Raw genomic sequence first — 22,941 nt, forward strand, 5'->3', positions numbered from 1 at the left:
TCACCTGGTGCATCTTGGACTAACACAGGCACCTTTCTGCTGTGGGAAATCTCTGGTCAAATAAATGCAAACATTTAGTTGCATCAGAAACAAAAAGTAAATGATGTGCAGTGATGACCCTTGTCTTGCAGAAAGGAGAAAGGGAGATCATTATCCTTCTGCTCAGAAATTCTTGCTTGCTTTTAAGGTGTTTTCCTAAGGCAGCAAGAATGAGTTATACAACATGTACCACATTGCAGCTTGGGTGCCACGACTGTGCACACTCCCAGCATGGAGGCAGCTGGGATTGTCAGAGGCTAGAGGGGAAAATATCCCAGGGAAACTGCCCTCCTTGTTTCTTCACTCATGCCATGCAGGAGAGCCATCTGGACGCTGCTCACTGTGTGCGTGTGAAGGGAGTAGAGTAATGTAGGGCCTGAGCTGAAATGCAGCTTCATTTACACCTACTCAGTAGTCACATAGCAGGTGGTATTAGGACAAGGTAAGTCCAGGGGGCATCTGCAAAGGTTTAAGTTTCCACTGCTGCAGCAGAAGAGATGGGAGGTGACAAGGAGCTGGACAACAACAATTTTATACTGAAAAAAAGTTACCTTCTCTCGCAGAACACAAAGGGAACAGAAAGAGGATTGTAATTCACAGTTGCTGCACCAGTTACAGCTACAAAGTAGGAGAGTGGATTCTGATTATTGTTTTGGTAAATGGAGTAATTTGGACCAATTTTCCTTCATATTTTCTTGCTCCATAGGTGTTTCTCAATCTGACAAAAGAGCTAGTAAAGGACCAACAAGAAGATGCTGAACTGCCCCAACAGCTGCCTGGAGCCAGCGGTCAAATTGGCAGTGACGAAATGTCCGTGAGCACGGATACCTTCACAGAAAGAGACGGTACTAAATTACCTCCAGGTTTTATTCCAGATTTGTCACAGATGCAAACAGTGACAGATGGACTGATTTGAGCTCCCTGTCTTCTTTCTTTGTTGAAAACCACATTTTACCTAACCAGGAATTGCAAAACCAATAAATCACTAGAAGTACAGCACTCAACAGTTGTTTAGATCCACTGATTTGCAATAGTCTGAATCACTGAATAAATTACAGAGGGGTTTTGTTTACATCCGCCTTCCTTTAAAATGATCCAAGTTTTAATCTAATCAAATACAATGTGTGGGTGAAAGAGTAAATGTATACCTCTGAAAGTAATTGCTGTAATTGATGTAGAGGATTATTTCTACATATCTAGTAGAATTGGAGAGAAACTTTGTGGGAAATCCTTAGCTTGTTGCAAAAGCAGCACAGCTCTGAGCTGGGTCCTCCTTGCTGCTTTTTGCTGTGTCCTAGCCATTGCAGTGTGGTTAAACAGCTCAAAGGGCCAGACAGTTGGATTAACTCATGTTCAGGAGAGAATCAAGCTACACCAGTATCTCTGAGGGTTTGAGAGCTGCAAAAGGTGTCACAGCCCCAAAATGAGCAAATACCTAGTTGAAATGCTTTCTTAGAGTATAAACATTTTTTGTACTTGTAAATATACCATTTATAGTTAGGGAGGCATCCAAGGGACAACACAGAGGTGATTTTGTACTCACTTCTCAAAACTGACTTGCACTGTAAATGTTACTGTAAACAGGAACTTATATGCATAGAGAACTGTTTTGTGTCACCCCTAATGAGAGCACTGAAAAGGATTTGCTTTGTGTTGTATTATATAGGTTAGTATTTCATGAAGAGAAATAGATGGTACAGGATTTGGCTCTGCTTTTAGAATACCACAAGCCTGTCCATGCAAAAGATCAACTGGTTTATGTGCCTTGTTTTCTTGTTTCAGGATTAATTCTCTTCTTGATTTGTCTGACAACCTGCTTTCCAATGAAAATTTTCAGTTTGCAAATATAAAAGAATAATACATTTCCCCTGTAAGTTGCAGCTGGTAGGATGTAAGATAACTTGTTGTTTCTGAAAGCCTGTGTTCTTCTTGCAAGATCTCAAAATGAATTCACTACATGTATCCATTTGAAATTAAACAAAAAAAATGGTGCTACATGAGCTGATGACTCGAGCCAAAATCTGAGTCCTGTCCCAAGCCTGACCCTTGCATATGTTCCAACTTAGTAGTTTTGATTTGCCATCTGTAAAGGAGTGCAGGAAGCTAAATATACTCCCAGGGTACTATAACCGTCAATTCCCTGCATTTCACAAATACTGATTCACAAAATGTGTTCTTTTGTGCCCAGATCAGCTCCTGATCAGATCAAAAAGCCTGCAGGGTTTGCCCTTGCTGCTTAAGAAGACATCAGCTTTGTTCATTAAGAGATTCCACCATACCCGGCGGGATGTCAGAGGCTTCATTGCTCAGGTCATCCTCCCAGTCCTCTTTGTGATGGCTGCGATGGGACTTGGGACACTGAGAACTAAAGAGACTGAATATCCCGAACTGATTCTTTCCCCCTCTCTGTACGGCACATCCGACCAGACAGACTTCTTTGGGTGAGTGGTGTTCTTCGAGATCCTTAAACCCATTTGTTTATAAAGAGCTAGTTTTACCATTAGGGTTATTTCTAAGCACAACCAGTGGAAAAGCGTTATGCAGATAACATGTAGCTATGTTATCTGTGTAGTTACGTTACGCAGATAACGTGTAGAAATCCTGTTCCTAAAGGATCTCCGGGGGAGATGGCTTGGCTCAGACCAGCAATCAGAAAGCTTTACAAAAGCAACCTCTCAGTTGGAATTAACTGTGAAATACATGAGGAACATTCTTTGTGTTTCCTGTTGGAGTCCTCCAGCCCTGTGACAGCCATATTGTCCCATAGTGATTTTCTTCATATATGTACTCTTCCCCCGATGTGAAATAGAGGCCCCCACATCAGTTGTCTCCAACATTACAACTCTGGGATCAAATTCTATCCATCTTCTGAACTGTCTGCATTGCTCTCCTCTCTGTCAGTACAGGACACGCTTTCCTGCCCAGGCCCCACTAGTCCAGGGCACACAGTCAATTTGAAGGGCATGTGCTTTTTCAGTGTGGTGAAGATGTCACCACTGAATTATTTCATTGTGCTTAAAAACCCTAGTACCAAAATTATTATAATTTCTATCATTCTGATTTCATGATGTGAACTGCTGTCTTTCTCCAGTGGTTCTCAGTTTTAAGTCAGAAATATAAAATACAACTCTAAAGCAAGCATGTCTGCTCTTAGGTGTTCTTTCTGAGGACTGCTCATGCCTTTCCACTTCAGGCCTGCTAGATGAGGGAATGAGCCAGAACTGCATGCCTGAGTCCTCTGTCCTAATGTTGTCTGCTTCTCCTCATGGATCATTGCTAGCGAGCTGAGTCAGAAGCAAGAAACATCTTGAATGACCAAAACCAAGTGGACATCACAGATGAGAGAGCTGATTGAGACAAGACTGGAAGTAGTGCCTGAAAATTGCAGTAGATGCTTTTTCCCTGGCAACAGAATCATGATTGTCCAAAAGTTCATCAGTATCTTGCTTAGGTCTAGAGGCAGCAAATCACTGGAGTAGCTGTGCAGCCCTGAGTGATGAGCAGTCCTTTTAAACTTGTGTGACTGTCCTCATGTACTGCATGTACTTAAGTGATTTGTAGGGCTAGCACCACAAATAATCATTTATTTAACATCTTAAATAAATCCTGTTTCATTCAGACACAGTTTTCCTCTGCTCAGTGGTAGTGGAAGTACCTTGAACATTTTCCTGGTTTCTTTTCTCTTTGTTAAATCTTAGGAATTTTAATGAAACAACAGATGCTTTAGTCGCTTCAATGCTTGCTTTCCCTGGAACGGATAACACATGCATGAATGAAAGCAATTCGTAAGTAGTTCTTGGTTTTCTTCCATTTAAATTCTGAATCTGCAGGAGAATTGACATAATGCTATTATCCATTAGATCTTAATAACCACCTTTGATCATCTGCAGAATTTTCATACATTGTTGCCACATGCAGAGAAGAAAATATCCCTTGCCTCTCTTCAGATTGACTTGCAGACTCTTTCAGCTCATTAGGAGATGTCTAACTGGCCTTTTGCAGGCAGGCACAGGCTTGCACTGCTCACGGACTTGATCTGGCGGGATGCAAGTCTCAGAATCACAGAATCATCTAGGTTGGAAAAGACCTTGAAGATCATCTAGTCAGTTCAGAGCAGGGAGCTGTGTAGTCATGACTGGCGTGAAGCAGACCTCAGCCCTGCTGAGAGCCTATGTGGCTCCCATGCCGCTTGGAGCAAAGGCTTGTGTCTGCCAGCACAGAACTGTAGATATTTTTGAAGACAGGAAATTATACTGTGCTTTAAGGATGAGACAGGGACTTCCACACAGCCCCAGGACCTTGGCACTGGTGTTCTTTGCTTGCCCCAAGAAGTATGCACCACCACAAATGGACTCCTTTACTACTAGGAGTAGTAAGGAAGCAGCTTTGGTGGTGGCAGGGTGCCAGAATGTGAACAAGCTATTCCTGTATCTGGGAAGAAGTCCTTGCCTCCCCAATAATCCCAGTTATACCACTGAGCCCACCCAGAAAGTTCTCAGCATAGCTTTTGTTATCTGTATCTAAAAGCTCTCCCCTGAGGGCTGGTTTGTTTCGGACTCTGCAGATATATTTTCATGGAAGTGGCAGTAGAATCCTGGGCAGACTTGCATGTTCATATGTGCCACATATCTGCACGCAAATATTTATACTGAGTATTTACAGTGACCGCCTAGTCAATACAGTCCATCGCAGGACTCCCCAGTTATTGCAAGGACAATAGCCCTTATTTCTGCATTGTAAGATGTTTTTGGCCTTTGCGTGCTAACTCCTTACACTGTCTACTGTGGGAATGAAGTGGTGTCTGGATTCCTTCTGATCAGCTGAACAAATCCAGGCACAGAGAGCAGTAGTGAGGGCTCTCTGCTGAGAGGAACTGAAGGCAGCAGGAGGATGGGTATTCCCTGAAGCACCCAGAGCTGACAAGAAGGTGTGCTTTGCTGCTGAAACTACTCACTGCCATCTTTGCTGTCATTGAACATGACAGCAATTAGCATCATTTGCACACCTGAGCGTAGAGAACCTCAGAGGAAAATGTGTTCATTTTCAGGCAGTGTTTAAAGGAGGACATGCTTGGCCAGTGGATTACCAGTGGAGACCAGAGAACTAAGTATTCTGCCTGCAACTGCACAGATGGCATCCAGGTAATTTGAGTAAACCCAAAAGTGAGGGGGCTTGGGGGATATTTGGCGGGCCTTGTAGGTTGGGAATGGTTTTGTGGGCAGGCATGACACTAAGGGGAACTCAGAGTTCAAATTCCTCCTCTCTTTTTGGCCTGGTTAATTTTGTACGCAGGATAACCACTGTCTGCACCAGTTTGGGGACAGGAAAGGAAACAGCGTTCTCAGAAGATTCGCGTGCTAATATATCTGCCTTGCTCCCTGTGGTGGGAAGAGTTTTAATGGTGGTTTTGAAGGTTGTATGATTGTCCCATTTACCAGAGGTGAACATGTATTCAAGAGGAAAATTGCATTTTATACAAGCACTGTTATTATGTGAAAGCACAGCTATTATTGCTGTTTGCTCTTCAGAATTTAATTTTATGCAAAGTCTAGATCCATCTGCTTTTACTCTGCTCCGTATTATAAATAGTGATGATTAATAATATTAATTTGCGTTATGGTGGTACATACAGAACCAGATATGGGCACTGCTGGGCTTAGTGTCTTTACATGCACATGGGAAAAAGGTAGATTCTGCCCCAAGGATGTTACAATTTTACAGTCCAGTTTGAAGTTGAGCTCTCCTTCCTCCAGTGCTGTTCACCTGTCCAGCTTTTTTCCAGTAGGAAATCAGACTCCTGGTGCAGCATGATGCCATTTGTAAGATAAAGTATGTACTTAATTGAATGTTTCTAGTCATTTCTTAAAATGGAGCTATATTATGCATTTTTCTGGACATACAATTAATTTCACATCATTAAAAGTATTGGCATCGTTTCTCCAGTAAGTCAGGATAATGTTCAAAGCTGATTCTCACCTCTAGCAGGGGCAGGCAGGTGTTCCTCAGCATGATAGAAGCTATTTTGTGTATTCTGATGAAAAGTTATGAGCAGCTACACAATGGGGGAGGCCAGGGTTTTTGTTATGGATGAGCTGAAAGAAGCAGCCAGCACGCTGTCTGGTAGGACACTTCAACCTTATGAAACAGTCGATGTGACTTTGACCCTCAGCATGTTAAATTATATATTCAGGACTAATACAGGGTTTCTCTGAAGCTCTGGAAAATATTCCCAATGACTGACAGTAAAGCAGAAATGTAGTGTGTAGCTGCTGTGAAATGCAAGATGAGAGTTTGAGGCCGCCATGGAGTTTTTTGCTCCATGAGTTGTTTTGCCCTCTGCATTTGTCTGTGCAGTCACTCTGATGCTCTGCTGAGTAGGATCAGCCTTAATTCAGCAAAAATCTTCCTACGTAGCATGAAGCACATTTCAAGGTCTCACTGATGTCAGTAGAACTGAAGTGTAGATTTAAGGAAAGGTTGTTTTTAAGCAACTCTCTAAATATGTTCAGGACAGCATGCAGGGATGCATGCTGCATGTCTTTGCACCCTGATTTGCGAATCATCAGCTTCTGTAGGAATCAGTCCCAGGACCAGAATGTTGCCACCGCCAGCTTTCAATCTTGTCCTCACATGCTAGTTTTTAGTTAAAATACAGACGCTAACATTTTTGTTTGTTTGTCTCTGCTCAGACATGTCCACAGACGAACTACACTCCCCCTCACAGAAGGACCTTCTCCACACGGACACTGTATAACCTTACAGGGCACAATGTGGAGACCTACATTCTGGCAACTACCAAAGACTTCCTGCAAAAACGGTACAGCATGAATCTCCAGTCCTCCTCCTCTGAATTGCACTGGGAGCCGCCTCTCATATCCACTGTGCTTGAAGAGGTCACAGTGCAGTAGGGGTTTAGAAGGGCCTCTCTGCTCATGGTCTCTGTGAATCTGGTGAAAGGATGTAAAATGTCCTGCAATCATGGAGTTAAAAGTTCATGCAAGTGCTCTGCTTGATCACAGCAGAGATAGCCTAGGGATAACTTGTCAATCACCTGTTACGTTGATGGATCGATGGCTGGATCCGCAGCCAAGCCTTTGTCTGACTCAAATGTTTAAAAAGAGGAAAATCTGACACAGCCTGTCATGAAGTAAACCCTGGGGAAAGACGTTCCTCCAGGTTTGATTCTCTGAAGAGTCTCAGTGTGTGCTTCACTTAAACAAGTGCATCCGTTCCAGTGAAATTAGAGGCTGAACGTTTTCTTGCACCATGGGGCTGTTAGAGCTATTAGTGTGTCTGGACTCTGCAGCACAGCCACGCAGCCTGTCTTGGGGCAAAAATAGCCTGTCATTAAGGTTGTCAAGGAATATGTTCATCTGCCATTGATTTAAACTGAGCTGCTCATCTTCTGGGTAAGAAGCAGTCATCTTATTCCAGTGTGGTAAGCAAGCGGGTTAGGAGTTCACACTGCTCCAAAACGTTTCTCAAATGGAGGCTTTCAGCACAGTTTTGTGATAGTGCTGCCGAGTTTCTGTTTCCCTTTTTCCCCCCAAATAAGGGCTCCTGCAGCAGTGTTGGCTTGGGCACGCACTACGTACTGGGATGAGTTCTTTTAAGTCAAGCTAGAATCAACTGGGTTGACAGTGGCATGCTAACATGCACCAGCCAAAGGCATTAAAGCTTTTGAATGAGGGTAGCAATGCATTTCCCTCTGGTTTTCCCTCAGGTATGGTGGCTGGAGTTTCGGGCTGCCTTTGACCACAGATCTGCAGTTCGATATCAGGCCAGTGCCCCCCAACAGAACGTTGACTAAGGTAACTAACCTTCATCTGCTCGTCCTAGCATGGGAAGTGTGGGACCAGGAGAAGTGATGCTGAGTTGAGGGATGTTTCAGAAAATAAAGCGAAACCCTCTGAAAACTGCAGCTTGGCATGGGAGAGATGACTTGCAGCTAATTTCCTTTTCTCTCCCCATTCCTCTTTATTGGTCTGACTTCTCTTGCTAGCAGGAGACAATTTTTCTGCTGTCATAATTTTATTATACAGAGGTGAAAAGATCAATTACTAGCACCTTTATCTCATGAGAGAATGTATATACCTTAACTAGGGCTGGTGCATTCTGACATACTCATTTCTCTGTTTCTGCTCAGTGAAAATGTTGTAACACATCAGCGTTAGAAGTACCAAGGCTGAAATCTGAGGTAGCAGGGAAACGCAAGTTTGTTGACAAGATCCTCATTGCAAAACCTACTACCAGGAGAGTGTTCCTGCAAGAGCAGTGCTGTTTTCAGAAATGGCTCCAATAAAAGGGAATCACAGGGTTTGTTTCACTAATACTCAGAGCTCATATAATGAATGTGCAGATGTTTCCACCCCTCCAATCTTACAGCTTCACCTTAGATCTGAAAGCTATAGCTATCTGCTTATCACATCAGATTTAATACCTGGAAACCTCAGTAGTGTTGGAAGCAGGGCAGAATCCAGTCCTTGCTCTGCTAGGGCAAGGAGAATGAAATCACTGAGCACGCAGGACATGGGAATATGCAAAAGTGGATGCTGTGGGCTGTGTTTAAGCTTCTAACTTTAATAGCCTAAGCTCTCTGCCTTTTGGTAGGTAACTTACACCTCCAAAGTGGGTGCTATGGGTTGTGCCTGAAGTAGGTGAAGGTAAATTGCCTCAAAGTGCATGTCCTGTGATCTGATTTTTTCCCCTCAGTCCTTAGGGTTTATTGTAGTATAGGTAAGAAAAGTTATCATGGGGAGGGAGGGGCTGTTGCTGAATGAGAAGGTGACAACTGGCTATTTTTTGCCCTAAAGCAACCTTTCCCCCTCTGGCTTTCAAGGGGTGTTAGACATTTGACTGCTTAGCCTTCTTTGGGAAGTCCCCACCACTGGTGTTCATCAGATCTGAGCAAATTATTACAGAGAAGAAACCAATTTTCTGTACATTTATGTCACATATCCAAGCTAGTGCTTCTTTCTTCTCTCCCAGAAAGTAAATGAAGCTGATGGGACAGCTTGTGCTGAAAGTGGAATGTGCTTTTATACTCATTCAGTACTTGATGTGGTTTAATCATTGGACTTTGACTTGTCGAGCTTATGACTTCAGATAACAACCATGGAATGATTCATTTGTGCAAGCTGAACAAACCAAAGGTGTTATCAGTAACAATTTCTCTCCCAAATTGTTTCAATTTCTCAATTGTGTGCAGGTGTGGTATAATCCTGAAGGTTATCACAGCCTTCCAGCCTATCTCAACAGCTTGAACAACTTCATTCTTCGAGCTAACTTGCCAAAAAATGAGACTTCCAGATATGGTAAGTGTCCCTTTACATGAGCAGATAATTTCTCCCCTTTGGGGGGAATATCCTGGTTCTGTTGAAATCAATGACAACACTTACTTTGACTTCAGTGAGGCCATTTCTTTATTCCCAATTATGCAACTGCTTTAAAAATGGAATTGAAAAGCATGAATAAATCACTTATTTCATTTGTCTTAGTCAGAGACTCAGGGGAGCTGGGCAGGGAGGACCCCAGCTCCTACATAAAACACTTCCTTCATCCAAAAAAATGCCAGTGGTTGCTATTTGATTTATTACTTCTCATCATGGTACTGAAATAGCTGTCTCTTGATAGGTGTCCATTAGTTATGCATAGAAAGGCTACTTTAGGTCATCTCTGGGGGTGGTTTAGATTAGTAAATTTTAATATGTCACCCTTCCGCTGAGAGCAACTCAGGATGTGTGGGTATGTGTATGTTTGTGTTTGAGAATGAGAGAGAGTGAGATTAAGTGAGAAACATAATTTTCAGCTATATTTTTCTTCTGACACATGACATACACAGATTCCAAGGAGTGTTAGTAGCCCATCTGGGGTTATCAGTTCTCGTAGCTTCACCTCGGTAATGTAATGCAGCAACCCAATTTCCTGCTGATAAATTCTATCATGGTTTAGCCATATATGGTTTAAACCCTTTACATTAAGGGTGTGGCATGGGCACAAATATATCTGTGTATGTCTGCCTGTCTCTAGAGGTGGAGGTGGTGCGGGGAGAAGAGAAAGATTTATGTTGATGCCATTTTGAGAAATCTTATACAGAGATTTATGGGATCTGACGAGAGTAGCAATTGTGTGCAGAAATGCCCTACTGATTGATTTTCTTTGACAAATGGTGCCCTTCCAGCCATGTCCTGGTCATGCCTAGCCCCCCTCACCTCAGAGCCCTGCTGTTCCAGGTGACAGTGCAATAGGTGACAGTGTCTCTTTGCTCATAAGATTATTCCTCACTGAAGTGTCTGAACTGAACTATAATGGAAAAGGCATCTGGTCTGAAGCTTTGAGTGTCATGCCATGAATTAAAGAAACAGCAGAATGCTGATTACAAGTCAAAACAGCATGTCTGTCTTCCCACCTCCTCATATCGATGCACTGCAACTCCCCTCACAACAAGCTCAGCTCACAACAAGTGAAACCAGTGCCTCGTCCCCACCGCCATCCTAAAATACCCACTGGCTCGAGCCTTTGAGATTTGCAGCATGCCCTCCAGGTCAGAAGGTTCAAGCTCTTCAGTGTGTGCTGCAAAAGCATATCACAAAGCTGCAGCCTCTGCCCGGGTGCGGAGAGAGGAGACCTGAGCCAGGCGCTTCCAGCGGCAGGAACATCCCAGAGCAGCTGAATTATTAAGCAGTGAAGCTTCTTGCCCTGTCTCTGTATTCCCAACACATGCTGTAGCAAGAGCAAAGGCAGGAAGCTCGTGTGAACAGTCAGAAAGTTTTCACAGGGAAAGTTTTATACCAGCAAAATAACAATTTTCAGTGGGAAAGAATAGCAGCAGTTTTTATTCCATCTGTCCTGCTGCTTATGTGTTTTTGGACAGAAATGCTTAGTAGTAAATGACCAGACAGATAATTCTCCACTTCCCACTAATGATCCAAGCCATAGAATGGGGGAAATAAAATGAATGGACTAGGATAGCTCCCCTGGGGTAGTGTAAATCCAGTTTGAAATACAATTGAACAGACGTTCTGCGTGGTATGTTCCTGGCAGCTAAATCTATTTGTTGTTGTGACGAATAAATGACAGTTTAAGAACCATTGAAATGGCCAGATAAAAGTGTGTTGCTATTTCAGCAGTTTGAAAGAGGTGCCAGTCCCACGTTAGAGGTTTGACTTAGACTGCGTATATTTAAAAAAATACATAAAAAGCTTTTTACCCCGTCACTAAGCAAGTCATAATAGCTTTTGACTTATGTATATTGTGCTTTCTCTTCTCTCAATCCCAACCAACAAAAAAGAGAAAGCATTGAAATGGAAATTTTGACTTCTAGCCTAAGCTCCAGTAAAGGAAAATGGCTTTATAGTGAAGTATTAACAGATTAGACAGACGGTATCTTTCTTTCTCTGTCTCTCTTTTAGAGAAGGGAAACATTCCCTGGCTGTTTGTGTGGCTTTATCAGCAGCCCAAGATTTTAATTCCATTTCTCTCACTGATGACAAGACTGAGGGTTTTTTCCCCTCCAAAATGAACATCCTATGAAATCTTCCCTTTCAAATATATTTGTTCAGTACAGCGTTTGGTCAGCTAAACCCCTAGTCTCCTCCTTTCTGGTGCCCATGTCAGAGTGGTCATTCTTAGGGAAAATAGCCCAGAATAGTTCTTCCTCGTATAACTGCTGAAAGGCAGGCACCTGGCTGTAAGGAGCTTAAATTTCAGAGATGGCATGTTCTGGCAAATCTCTCTGGATTTAATAGCAGCTGGAGATCCTCCAGCACTCCCTGAGAACTGAGGCATTTACTTAGGTGTCTAAATACTGATTGAGAACCTTGGTTTTAGGCACATAAACATCTTAGCCTAAACCCTTTCTTAGGTGCTACAGTCTTAGAGATTGGTCTGTCATCTTGGTGGAACCAAGGCAGAGACCTTCGCTGGAGGTTGGAACTGGCCCACCAGAGCACTGCCCAGTTCCTCCCTTTCTTAGAAAACTCTGTTTTTATAGTCACAAATCGCCTCCAAACAAAGCAAATGCACTGTGATGAGCAATACTTGTATATTTTGAGCTAGGTCTTCTCCTTGGTAAAGAAGTACTTAAACTAAATCTTCTGAAGATATCTGCACTTGAGCAGAAGATGTCTCTCTTGCAGCCTGTGCCTGACACAAACCCATTTTTAAGGGTTCTTTTTGGAAAATGTCACACTGGCCTTACAAATGCAGTAACTAGATTTTTGCTAGTTCCTTTGGACAAAATGATCCTTATTTCCCCCCTCCCCCTAGCTGCATAAAACAGAATAGTTCAGGATTAACTCATTGCCAAACTGGGAACGAAAAAGCCTTAGCTTACTTGGGTTTATGCTAGCACCTCAACAGATGCCCATATTGAGAAAGCAGGTTTAAAATGAGACATACTAATCAGTTTTGAGTTTGTCAGTGTTGAGGAAATCAACCTAAAATACATGGACCCACAAGCATGTGCCTAATTTTAGGTGTGGGAGTGCCCTCACTGAAGTGAGTGATACTATCAGCCAGATAGATGCAGAAACAAGGCCTAGGGTTTGAATTCTAGAACTTCTGTGCATCGAAGTGAAGTCGTGGGAAAAATGAGGATGCTCAAAATCCTGCCCAAGATCACACCAAGATGACAGAGCAAAACCCAGCTTTTGATCTGCTTTTCTTCTCTACTCAGTTTTCTGTGTTACTGTCGATATCAGAAACTGGTCAAGGAAGCTTTAAGTTAGCTGCATTTTCAATTTCTGTTCTTTTTGTTTTTGTAGGTATTTTCTTATCAGCTCACCCATATCCTGGAGGACAGAGTCAAGAACAAGTAATGTAAGAAGATTCATTTGGCTGATGCCTGAATTGTTTAGCTTGAAAAGGAGCAAACCAGCTTCTTGGAAACCATAAACCAGCCTAAATTACTGAATATCCTTCTCTAAATGATGAAACTGCTCTCTTCCTTGTCTTCATTCCCTCTACGCATGAATAGCATCCTCTTCCCATCAGAGCTGCTGATTCCTGTTAGGGTTTCTTTGCAGGATCCCATATAGATCTGGAGGTCACAGTTACAGCATCACACATTTTTGTGCTTTGGCACGATAATAATAATTACATAAATTTCCCTGTGTCCTTTCCAATCAATGCTATGGTATGGTGTTACGACTCAGTGCTGTGAGTCCTTTTTGCTAAGTGTAATTACCATCAGCAAGAGGTGCTGGTGCAGAATCAAGACCTCTTTGCTTCTCAGCTCTAATCAATGCCTCTGCAATGAGGGAAATCTGCCGCTTTGACTCGCCACATACATCTTTCTCTGCTTTCTCCCCAGGCTCAACAGCTTACTCGACATCATAGTTTCGATGTCTGTTTTGGTTGGCTACTCTATCACAACGGCAAGCTTTGTGCTCTACGTGGTAAAAGAACATCAAACCAAAGCCAAACAACTGCAGCATATTTCAGGCATTGGGATGACAAGCTATTGGGTGACTAACTTCATTTATGATCTGGTAAATAATTCACATTTCTAAATGCACCAAGAGTAGCATTACACAGCAGGGGAAAAAAAGTTCTTTATTTAAAGTTGGTTGCCTAGACTTGATATTATTACTACCAAGAGTGTTATGTGGTAATTGTTCTCCAAGGCATTGAAGACTATTAAATGTGAACCGCAACACTGGATTTTGCTAAGCGAAGGCATTCCTTCTCTCACGAGTGTATGCAAAACACTCAGCACATTTATATGAGAGCAACACACAACAGGCCACGGCTTGATTTCAATTTTAACATCCAAGCAGCTAGCTGCTTTTCTGTTAGCTTGCAGGGCTAGATTATTTGTCATGCAGGCTTTACGCGTCTGGGGTAAGGCTTTGGGGCTTCAGGCTACAGCCATTCCGGAAACCCTGGGAGTATGGGGTATGGCATTAGCAGACATCTCACAGCTGACACTCCCCTGTGGGGCAAAAATCCATGGCTGGGTTAAGTGCTCTCTTTAAGATTATATATTATAAAGGTTTTTAAGCCAAGGAAAGCTACTAATGCAGCTATATGCCTTCCAGGACCTGAGCAAGTTCCTTTCTACAGTGCTGCACTGCGCTGTACAGATTTACCACCTTGTTCCTATAGACAGTTGAGCTCTCCAGCACTGTGCTGCATTACGTGGCGTAGGCATGCCCTTGTTCTCCCTGAAGTTAAGTTTCCTCATGGTAAAGAGGGTTAATAGCACTGCTGGAAAGCATCGCTGGGCTAAGAGAATAAATATGCACAGTATCTGTAGACTAAAGTGCTTTGTGTCTTATGAATTACCTTCAGTGCACAGTGTCAAACCCTCCCACAGAGATCTGCAAGTGCAGACTATCTCTGCTCGTGAGCTTTGGCATTGCCAGCTATGCTGTAATGGCGATCGGCTCTACGTATCCAACAGATTTCTGTAGATGCAGTTCTGCTAGTGCCTAAAATCCCAGTGATATCAACAGTTCCTGAAAACACGAAATCTTCAAGGGCATTTGTGGCCAGCCCCCTTTGATGGAGTGAGGGCTAAGGGCTGAAATCCCTTGGGGAATGTGAGCCTCGACCCTTCCCACAGAGCACAGCCTAAGCTTCTAGGTGCTTTGGTAATACCAATGCACGTTAACTAAGCAGTCCTAACAGTACTGTGCCCACCACTGAACAGCCTGTTTATAGGGGCTGGGATGATTAGGCAACAGCACAAGTATCTCCTGCCTGCCAGGAGGGGCTTGGAAGGGGTCTGAAGGCAGCGTGGCTGCAGCCTGGCTTGGCCGAGCAGTCCTGAGTCGCAGCGCAGGGGTAAGGATGGGGCAGGCCTGTGTCTGCTTCCCTGATCCAGGCCCTCTCTCCAGCACTGCATGTTTGTAAACCAGCCTGTGGAAAAGTCCCCAGAGTGCTTGCCACAATCAGTATTCAGCGGGCTGAAACTAATCCACCACTCCCAGCAACTTGATATTTCTCAGTGAATCCCTGCCAGTAAATTCTGTTAAATCCCAAAGCTGGGGAAGAGAGGAACCTCTCAAGGCAGAGGTAGGTTCCTGGCTTGACTCAACATTATAAAGACTAGATTTACAGGGCACAATGAAGTGCTCTGACTGCAAGGCTAACAGAAAACCCAAAGGGGTATTTTTCATTCACAACATTTTTTTAAGGCACTTTCTGCCCACAGCCCTGGATGTTGAGGCTTAGCCTATTCAGAGTGGCTTTGCGGGAATTCATTTGCAAGACTCCCAAAAGTCTCAGAAGTGCTGAGACCCCTTAGAAAACCCAAGATGGACTTGTGGGACCAGAGTCAGACCTGACATTGTTGCTTCTGCATAGTTCTAGAAAAATGTTTAAGAACTATCGTCCTAATAACATCTTTTTAATATCATTTTGCAGGTACTTTTTATGGTCCCTATTGGGCTCTCAATAGGAGTTATTTCATCCTTCCAGATACCAGCTTTCTGCAACAACAACAACTTACTGGCAGTATTTCTTCTGCTGTTACTGTTTGGGTAGGTGTGGAGCTTAGTTATTTAAGCATCATTGCACAGAGTGAGGAACGGGATATTGCAGGCTGCTGCAATTTGAGATCCAAGGGAGGAATACGTGGGCTTTTTTCTTCAACGTGCACTTTACAAATGGTGACTAGTTGCTCCTTCCAGGAGCAGTGAGCTAAACTACTGTTGTCATGCCTGCTTTATTCAAAGCAAACTCTATATGAGGGTATGAAATATTCAAGGTCACAGTGACAGCCCAAGCTGTAAGCAGATGCTTACTGAACGATTGCAAAATTCAAGATATAGAAGCATTTCAAAAACAGAGAGAAGAAAAAAAAAGTCTCCTGGCTTTGAATCCTCCAGGCCCAGTGTGTGGGCTTTCTAGTTGAGGCTCCATGTTTAAAGTATGTATCATAAACTTTTTCTCCAAATTCTAACAGATACAAAGGCAATTTTCCTTCTTTAAGCTCCTGTAATATGGAAATCTAGTCACATGCCAAAACAGAACTGTTACGTTGTCTGAGGTCTTTAGTTGTTTGTTTTCAATCGCACTTTGAGTTACTGTAGTTTTCTCTGCACTGTTGGCAATTTATAGATATGCAACGTTTTCATGGATGTACCTGCTGGCTGGATTTTTCAAAGAAACAGGAATGGCCTTCATCGTTTATGTCTGTGTCAACTTGTTCTTTGGCATCAATACCATCATTACTCACTCGGTTGTATTTCTGCTCTCCCAGGAGAAGGCCACGGACCAGGTAGGTACCCTACTAATCCTAAACCCTCGGTGAAACAACCAGAGGCTTCGTGTTGAGTTTGGTGGCTTTGATCAGCTAGCTGGTTTCAAGATATCTGAAGTAGACCAAGCAGAGGACACTAGTTGCAGGACTGTTCCCTATAGACGGGACAGGACTCAAATACGAGTCTTGCTTGTCTGTAAATCCGCACCCCCACCAAAGAAGGAAAGGATGGTGACAGAGGGGAAAATACAAAAAGAGAGGTAGAAAACTGCCCATGCAGAGAAAGGTGGGTGTAAATGTTTGATACAAAGTTGATGGGGACTTCAAGCCATTGCTAAGTTCTTGCAGCACAAACTGTGGAGGGTGACAACTAGATGTCATTGCCCTGAGTCTGACACGTGCTGTATTAAGCCCAGCACCAGCTGTCTGTCATCTAGATCTGTAATGCAATCATCTTCTCCCTGCAAGGATGAAAAATGGCTCAGAGACAGTGATGATTCCCTGAAGTAAAGTCTTCTCTTAAACTGAGCTATCCCTGGGAATCACGGGGATAAAATGTATACCTTACATTTAGTTTTCTTTTTTTAGAAAGGGCAGTTGTTGTAAAACAATAGCTGGGTTGGATTTTTCTCCCTAGCTGGACACTGCTTGTTTAGCAACCCCCTGGATTTTAGGGATGTGCAATTATGATCGTCTTCAATCCCTCTGTGCCCCAGTGGCAGGGAGTCAGTTTCTTTCCATGCTAATTTACTGCCTCTCCTCTTTGCTGTGTGCGCTAATCCTTTCGTCTGCTAGAAATGTACCAAATCTCTGTGTATGAGAGTTCTTAGGTGTGAGACTGCACACTGGGCTGCTTTGCCATGAATTAATTGGAAAATTTATTAAATCTATTAAAGCCGAATCTCTTGTTTTGTGGAGATGTTTGTCCAAGGGAAAGAGAGAGGACAGTGCTCCGGGGGAGTGGGCTGGTCTGGCAGCTGTGCGGTTTGGGGAGGCGCTGTGCAGCTCAGAGGCAGGGTTCAGCTCTGGCTCACGGTGGGGTTTGGGCTGCTGCAGGCGCAGGTGAGGCGGCTGGAGCAGCGATGAGGGACTGCGTGGGGAACTGGCTGCTGTTTACTATGGGTGATCACAACCTCAGAGCTGCCTGTTGACTTTTCTGACCTTGTGCCTGTGAAACGAGCTGTCTCCAGAGCTCTTTGCTCTCAATTTATCTCTGCTCCGAGACACAAGCAAATCCCAATGTAATTGTTACACTTCAGTCCCACAGTAAAACCTATGAATTTATTCCATGAATAAAAACAGTGACTGACTGTGCTGCTTTTTGTTTTTTTTCAGGGCTTGCGTGATCTCGCTGAAAACTTAAGGCATGTGTTCCTTCTGTTCCCACAATTTTGCTTTGGCTATGGCTTGATTGAACTGTCGCAGGATCAGGCGCTGCTGGGCTTCTTAAAAGCCTATGGAGTGGACTACCCTGACAAAACCTTTGAGCTGGACAAGACTACATCCAAGCTGTTTGCCATGTTTATCCAGGGCACCGTGTTTTTTGCCATTCGTCTTACAGTTCATGACAGGATGATTCAGAGAGTCTGGAACAACATACTAGAGTAAGTAACATCTGGAGTCTCGCAATGAAAACAGACCAAGCCAGCGCTCAGTGGTTTAATTCTGGGCTCTTGCACCATCACTGTCAATTATGAAGCTCATAAATTTCCAAGACACTTTGCAAACACGGAGTAAGTTTTCTCTGGCAGCAGTCCCGGTACCTACCAGTAATTAGAGTATCAACTAACAGAGGAATAGGTTACTGGAGTCCCTCAGTAGTCCTTCCTTGCTGGCTGAGACTGTGGCCCTCGTTTCAGGGCTCTGGGTTTGGTGGCTGATGTTCAGCTGGTTGGTAAGAGCAGTCAGTCCACAGACAACCTCCTCTCTTTGGATCTCCCCATCTCCTCTGGCTTGCGTGCACACAGGGAGGAGCGAGAACAGTCCTGTCACCTGCATTATGAGTGTGTCCACAGTGCAGGACCTGCTCCAGCTCAGAACAGTTGCTGAAAAGGAGAACAAAAATAGGCAGAAAGAGAATGCTGGATTTTTTAATTCCCTAAATGGAGCAAACATCAGGAGAGAATAGAAACTGTCTGTATATCTGAGTACTTCTTGCATGCCCTGGGATCTCACGTAGGAATCTGGGATCTCATGCAGTATCCATCCCAAGCACACAGGCCCACTGCTGTCCTCTTGCCAGAGGGTAAGGCCCTCTCTGACCTCCCCGCAGGTTCCTGTTTGACAGACTGCATGGCAAAGCGTCGCTCCTGCCGCCCACAGCTGAAGAGGACGGGGATGTCCAGGCAGAGAGGAATCGGGTAGAGTCTGGCAAAGCTGACTTTGACGTCGTGCAGCTCCAGAATCTCACAAAGATCTACCACCTTCCTCACAAACGCATCGTGGCTGTGAAAAACATCAGCCTCGGGATTCCTGCTGGAGAGGTAAGCGAGGGGAAAAGACTGCGGGCACCTTCCACCCTGGGCAGGGAAACTGAAACAGATCCACAGTCCCACTGTCATCTTCTCTCCCAGTCCTTGCCGCTGTCCCAGCACAACTGTCATGGTTTTCTCTGCTCTTCCTTCCTTCCTTCCTTTGCCTTATTTATTGATTCTTGGGGTTACGGTAGGGATGAAAGGCTCCTGGTGGATTTGGGACACCTTATTTATTGATTCTTGGGGTTACGGTAGTGACAAAAGGCTCCTGGTGGATTTGAGACACCAACTAACAGTTTGAAGGTCGTAGGAAGAGGAAAAGAGGATGGGACAGTGATTGATCTGTGTTCAGCACAATGTCTGCATGCTGTGTTTGTACAGCACCTAGCACAGCGCAGACTTGGGGGGTCACTGTGGATTACCATATGGTAAATGAAGACAGCAGAATTTGTCCAGGTGCGATTATTCACCTTAACTGCAGTGGAGACAGTGAGTCAGGCTTATCTGCTTGTATTTTCCCATCAGGGAAAGACGAATCACTTCAGCTGAACACACATTTTCATGAATCAGGACTTAAAACTAACTCTAAAGAAAAAAAAAAGAAACATTCTTTGGTCATGTCAGTGCAATTATCTGCAAAAACACTGACTCACGAGAAAAGACAGGAGCACACAGAGCACCCCTGAGATCCAGAAGAAAGTGGAGACCAGGCTCAGGCTGTGCACATGACTTGTGGGGAAGCTTGGAATTAATCCTCGGTACCTGATTTTTTTTTAATTGCCTGGATCCCACTGAGATGAAATGACACAGAGTGCTGGGAGAAGGACGGCAGCCTCACGTGGAGACTGTGGCACTGATCTTTCTGGCAGAAGATTTTTCTCCAAGCCATAACTGGCATCGAGGTTTCTAACTTCTGGCAAAAGTCACCCTGATGCTGGTGGGGTTTAGGGTGCTGTTTCCCATCTGTCAGCAGACTGTGCACAGATACTGTCCCTGCATAGTCCTCAAGGTGGGGAAGAGCTTTGGATCGATGCTGTGCATCTGCAGGGGGCCCAGCACACGAGGATTTTCAGATCAGCTGGTCTGTACTAACGATATCAAAATAATAGTAATTATCAGCACAATGGTGATTGCTTATGCAACACACAATTGCGTATCTCCAACCTTAGCAATAAAACATAGATTTTAGCGTGAGATACTGAGTTGCACTACAGGGAGCCAGTTCTTAATCTTATTAATGTAGTGCTTTAGTGAGATTATTTGACAAAAATCTTGTGTCACATTAAGGTTTTAGCAATGACAGCACAACCCTCACTCACCTCATTCCTATGAATAGCTCTGTTCCTGTCAATGGGAGGCTTTGCACAAATTAGATGATCAGGGTTTGGCCTGTCAGATGAGCTCGCTGCAAAAATGCACCTTGCAGTAAAAGGAATGACTCTAATAGCGACAGATCCTTGATTCTTCACCATGTTAAATGAACGGTCCCAATATAAGTTGCAGGATATTGCACCATAAACAACCTCCATTATAACGTTCGGATGCTCTGAGTACCTCTGCCTCTCTTGCAATTCATCTTGCTCAAGGGTCCAGAGAAAAGAATAGCAAGATGCACTGAGCACTCACCTCGGAGCAGTATTTCTGCATTCTAAATACAGCATGATTACATTTCTACTTTTCTTTCCCACAACCCAGTGCTTTGGCTTGCTTGGTGTGAATGGAGCTGGAAAGACGACCATCTTTAAGATGCTGACAGGTGATATCGGAGCATCCAGTGGAAGGTTGCGGGTCCAGGATCATTCTGGGTATGGAAGACGTGATTTTTGGGGAAGGCACGTGAGCATGTCAGGCTGGGAGCAGTTTTTAAGGCTGGATGGCAAAGGAAAAAAAATGTAAAAGTCTGAAACAAAACAAAACATTCAAAGCAGAGCAAAAATAAATAAGGCATGGAATTTCATCCTTTGAAGATGGTATGGTTGCTTCCCTAGGGGTCTGCATTTTGCTGTTGTACCTTTGCTGTTCTCAGTGGTGTCACTTCCACTTCATTCCATGGCAAATGGGATCAGACTCAGATCCTCAGCTGAGTGTGATCCCACTTCTGAGCTAGTATCTGGAGACCAGTAGGACTCATCTCAAAGTGCTCTTTAAGTGGTGGCAGCTCTGCCATCTGAAGTGCTGGCAGTAATTGGAGAGCTGTGTCCTAGACACCATGGCTAACAGACATCGCAAATACAGTTCTGCCTTTGTAGAACTGAGGGCCTAAAAGCTGAAGGTCTGCAAACTCATAGCGTTTTCCTTCAAGGGTTGGGGAAGAGGGTAGAAAGCAGGAGAAAGGGTTTTTCTCTTTCCTGTCTGATTCCAGAGCACATTGGCAATTCGCTGTCTTTAAAACAGCTTGCCAACTTCCTTACACAGGTCCCTGAATGACATTAGTGCGGCACACTGGTCACTCTTTGGCTACTGTCCTCAAGAAGATGCCTTGGATGACTTGCTGACGGTGGAAGAGCACATGTATTACTATGCTAGGCTCCATGGCATCCCAGAGAGAGAGATCAAAGGAGTGAGTAACACTGGGGCTTGACTTAAAGCATTTTCCAGTTATTGAGAGCCTCTACACTGATTTAATTAGGTTTTCAATAAATAGATATGCGTGTGGTAATTTACGCCTGGACGTTGTGAAAGCAGTACTCTTGCTCCCATAGGTCGTACTCCAGCTTCTCCACCGGCTGAATCTGATGGCCTACAAAGACAGAGTCACCTCAATGTGCAGTTATGGCACCAACAGAAAATTGTCGACTGCTCTGGCTCTCATTGGGAATCCATCAATTCTGCTGCTGGTGAGAAATGTGGGCCTTGTTGGGGGAAAGATGAGCAGATCTTTAGGCTGGCAGGGGTACTCTGACAGCCTAGCAAAACCTCCTCAGGCAGAGTTTACAGAGCACTCCCCAAATGCCCATACTTAGCCTGACAACATCTGCATCAGAGGAAAGTTTAGATTCTAGCAAGCTCCCAAATTTTCTCTGAGGGCATAAAAGAGTGGTGAGTCTGCCAGTTTCTCAGTTAGCACCTTTCAGAGGTCAAAAATAGATCCTATATTTGCCAATTAAACTCTCCTTGTTCTCACCTCTTTCTTGGTTTTTTTTTTGGATCGACTACCCTGCACAGTGTTGCGAGAAAAGCAGCATCCAAGGCTCCAAATCTGTGGGAGAGCAAAGGAGCAACTTCCCTCAGGATTAGAACATAAAACTATTTTTCTAGGGTTGGCTGCTTCTTTTGTCTTTCACTTTGAACTTTCCAGTTCTTCCATGAGATATGCCATTGCTAAAATACACCTTTTTGTGCAGCTTTGCCACTTGCTGTGTTTTGAATGTGTGCAGTGCTCTATGAGCAGGGTTCCAATATTAAATTTGATACCTAGTGGACATAAATCTCCCTTGCCCCAACTAGTGTCAAGCCCAGCACTACTGCCTTTACTTCTGACCACATAAACCAGTGCTCTAGCTCCTTTTGTGAGATAAAAAATCTCAATAAAAATACAAGGTGGGGAAATTTCCTCTGTACTGACTGCTGCCTGAACCCAAGCTGGTTTAGTTCTGCCTTATATAAGGCGTTGTCTTCAACAATAACAATTTTTCAATCAGAAAATTGTTAACAATTTTACCAGCAATGCATAAAACGGGAGACAATATACCATCTTTCATCTCTGGCTTACTGTCTCTCTAAATGGAGAAATGCAACACTTGCTTCATCAGCACGTGAGAGAGAGGCAAAATGCAGGTACGGGTGGGAACCCAGTGCCAGCTGATCGCTTCTTGTCTGAGGTTACGCCTGGGGTGTTTATGGATGTTTGAAACACCACGGTATAGAATGCACAGTAGGGTTGATCTTAGATGGTGCTATCGCAGCCGGTCGGTTCCTCTAGAGTCCAGCGGAGGTTGAGAGTTTCCACTAGTGACCAGGGGAGCTGTGCAGTGCCACAGGGTGGTGGGGATGGGGGTCTTAGTCAAGCTGACTTGTTTCTGCTTCAAGGGAGTGTAGGGTGTCTCATTCAAATCCATAATGCAATTGAAGATAATCCTTCTCCTGGGTCTGTACCAGTGGAAGCTCTCCTGTGGGTCCTCGCTAGCAAACATAACGCCAAAGATGAACCTAAAAAGAGCACAAGTGTTAGGAAGATTGGATTTTGAGTGCAAATTTACATTCAGTCCTGTCTTTCCCAAC

The 22,941-nt window shown here is 44.0% G+C and overlaps 1 protein-coding gene across 1 annotated transcript in view; it reads left to right on the plus strand.

The window, feature by feature from the left end:
• The window catches only part of ABCA12 (ATP binding cassette subfamily A member 12), a 114,076-nt gene that overhangs the window by 87,262 nt on the left and 3,873 nt on the right, over positions 1–22,941 (plus strand). Inside the window, exons 38-53 of the mRNA XM_074872358.1 lie at positions 746–884; positions 2,228–2,480; positions 3,738–3,824; positions 5,087–5,180; positions 6,729–6,856; positions 7,763–7,850; positions 9,248–9,353; positions 12,804–12,858; positions 13,352–13,529; positions 15,409–15,524; positions 16,105–16,264; positions 17,582–17,850; positions 18,519–18,729; positions 20,416–20,525; positions 21,136–21,280; positions 21,423–21,557. Of these exons, the coding sequence (XP_074728459.1) occupies positions 746–884; positions 2,228–2,480; positions 3,738–3,824; positions 5,087–5,180; positions 6,729–6,856; positions 7,763–7,850; positions 9,248–9,353; positions 12,804–12,858; positions 13,352–13,529; positions 15,409–15,524; positions 16,105–16,264; positions 17,582–17,850; positions 18,519–18,729; positions 20,416–20,525; positions 21,136–21,280; positions 21,423–21,557 (2,274 nt within the window). The remainder of the gene's footprint in view (positions 1–745; positions 885–2,227; positions 2,481–3,737; positions 3,825–5,086; positions 5,181–6,728; positions 6,857–7,762; positions 7,851–9,247; positions 9,354–12,803; positions 12,859–13,351; positions 13,530–15,408; positions 15,525–16,104; positions 16,265–17,581; positions 17,851–18,518; positions 18,730–20,415; positions 20,526–21,135; positions 21,281–21,422; positions 21,558–22,941) is intronic.

The sequence above is a fragment of the Strix uralensis genome, chromosome 6 (genome assembly GCF_047716275.1).
Source record: "Strix uralensis isolate ZFMK-TIS-50842 chromosome 6, bStrUra1, whole genome shotgun sequence".
Lineage (NCBI taxonomy): Eukaryota > Metazoa > Chordata > Aves > Strigiformes > Strigidae > Strix > Strix uralensis.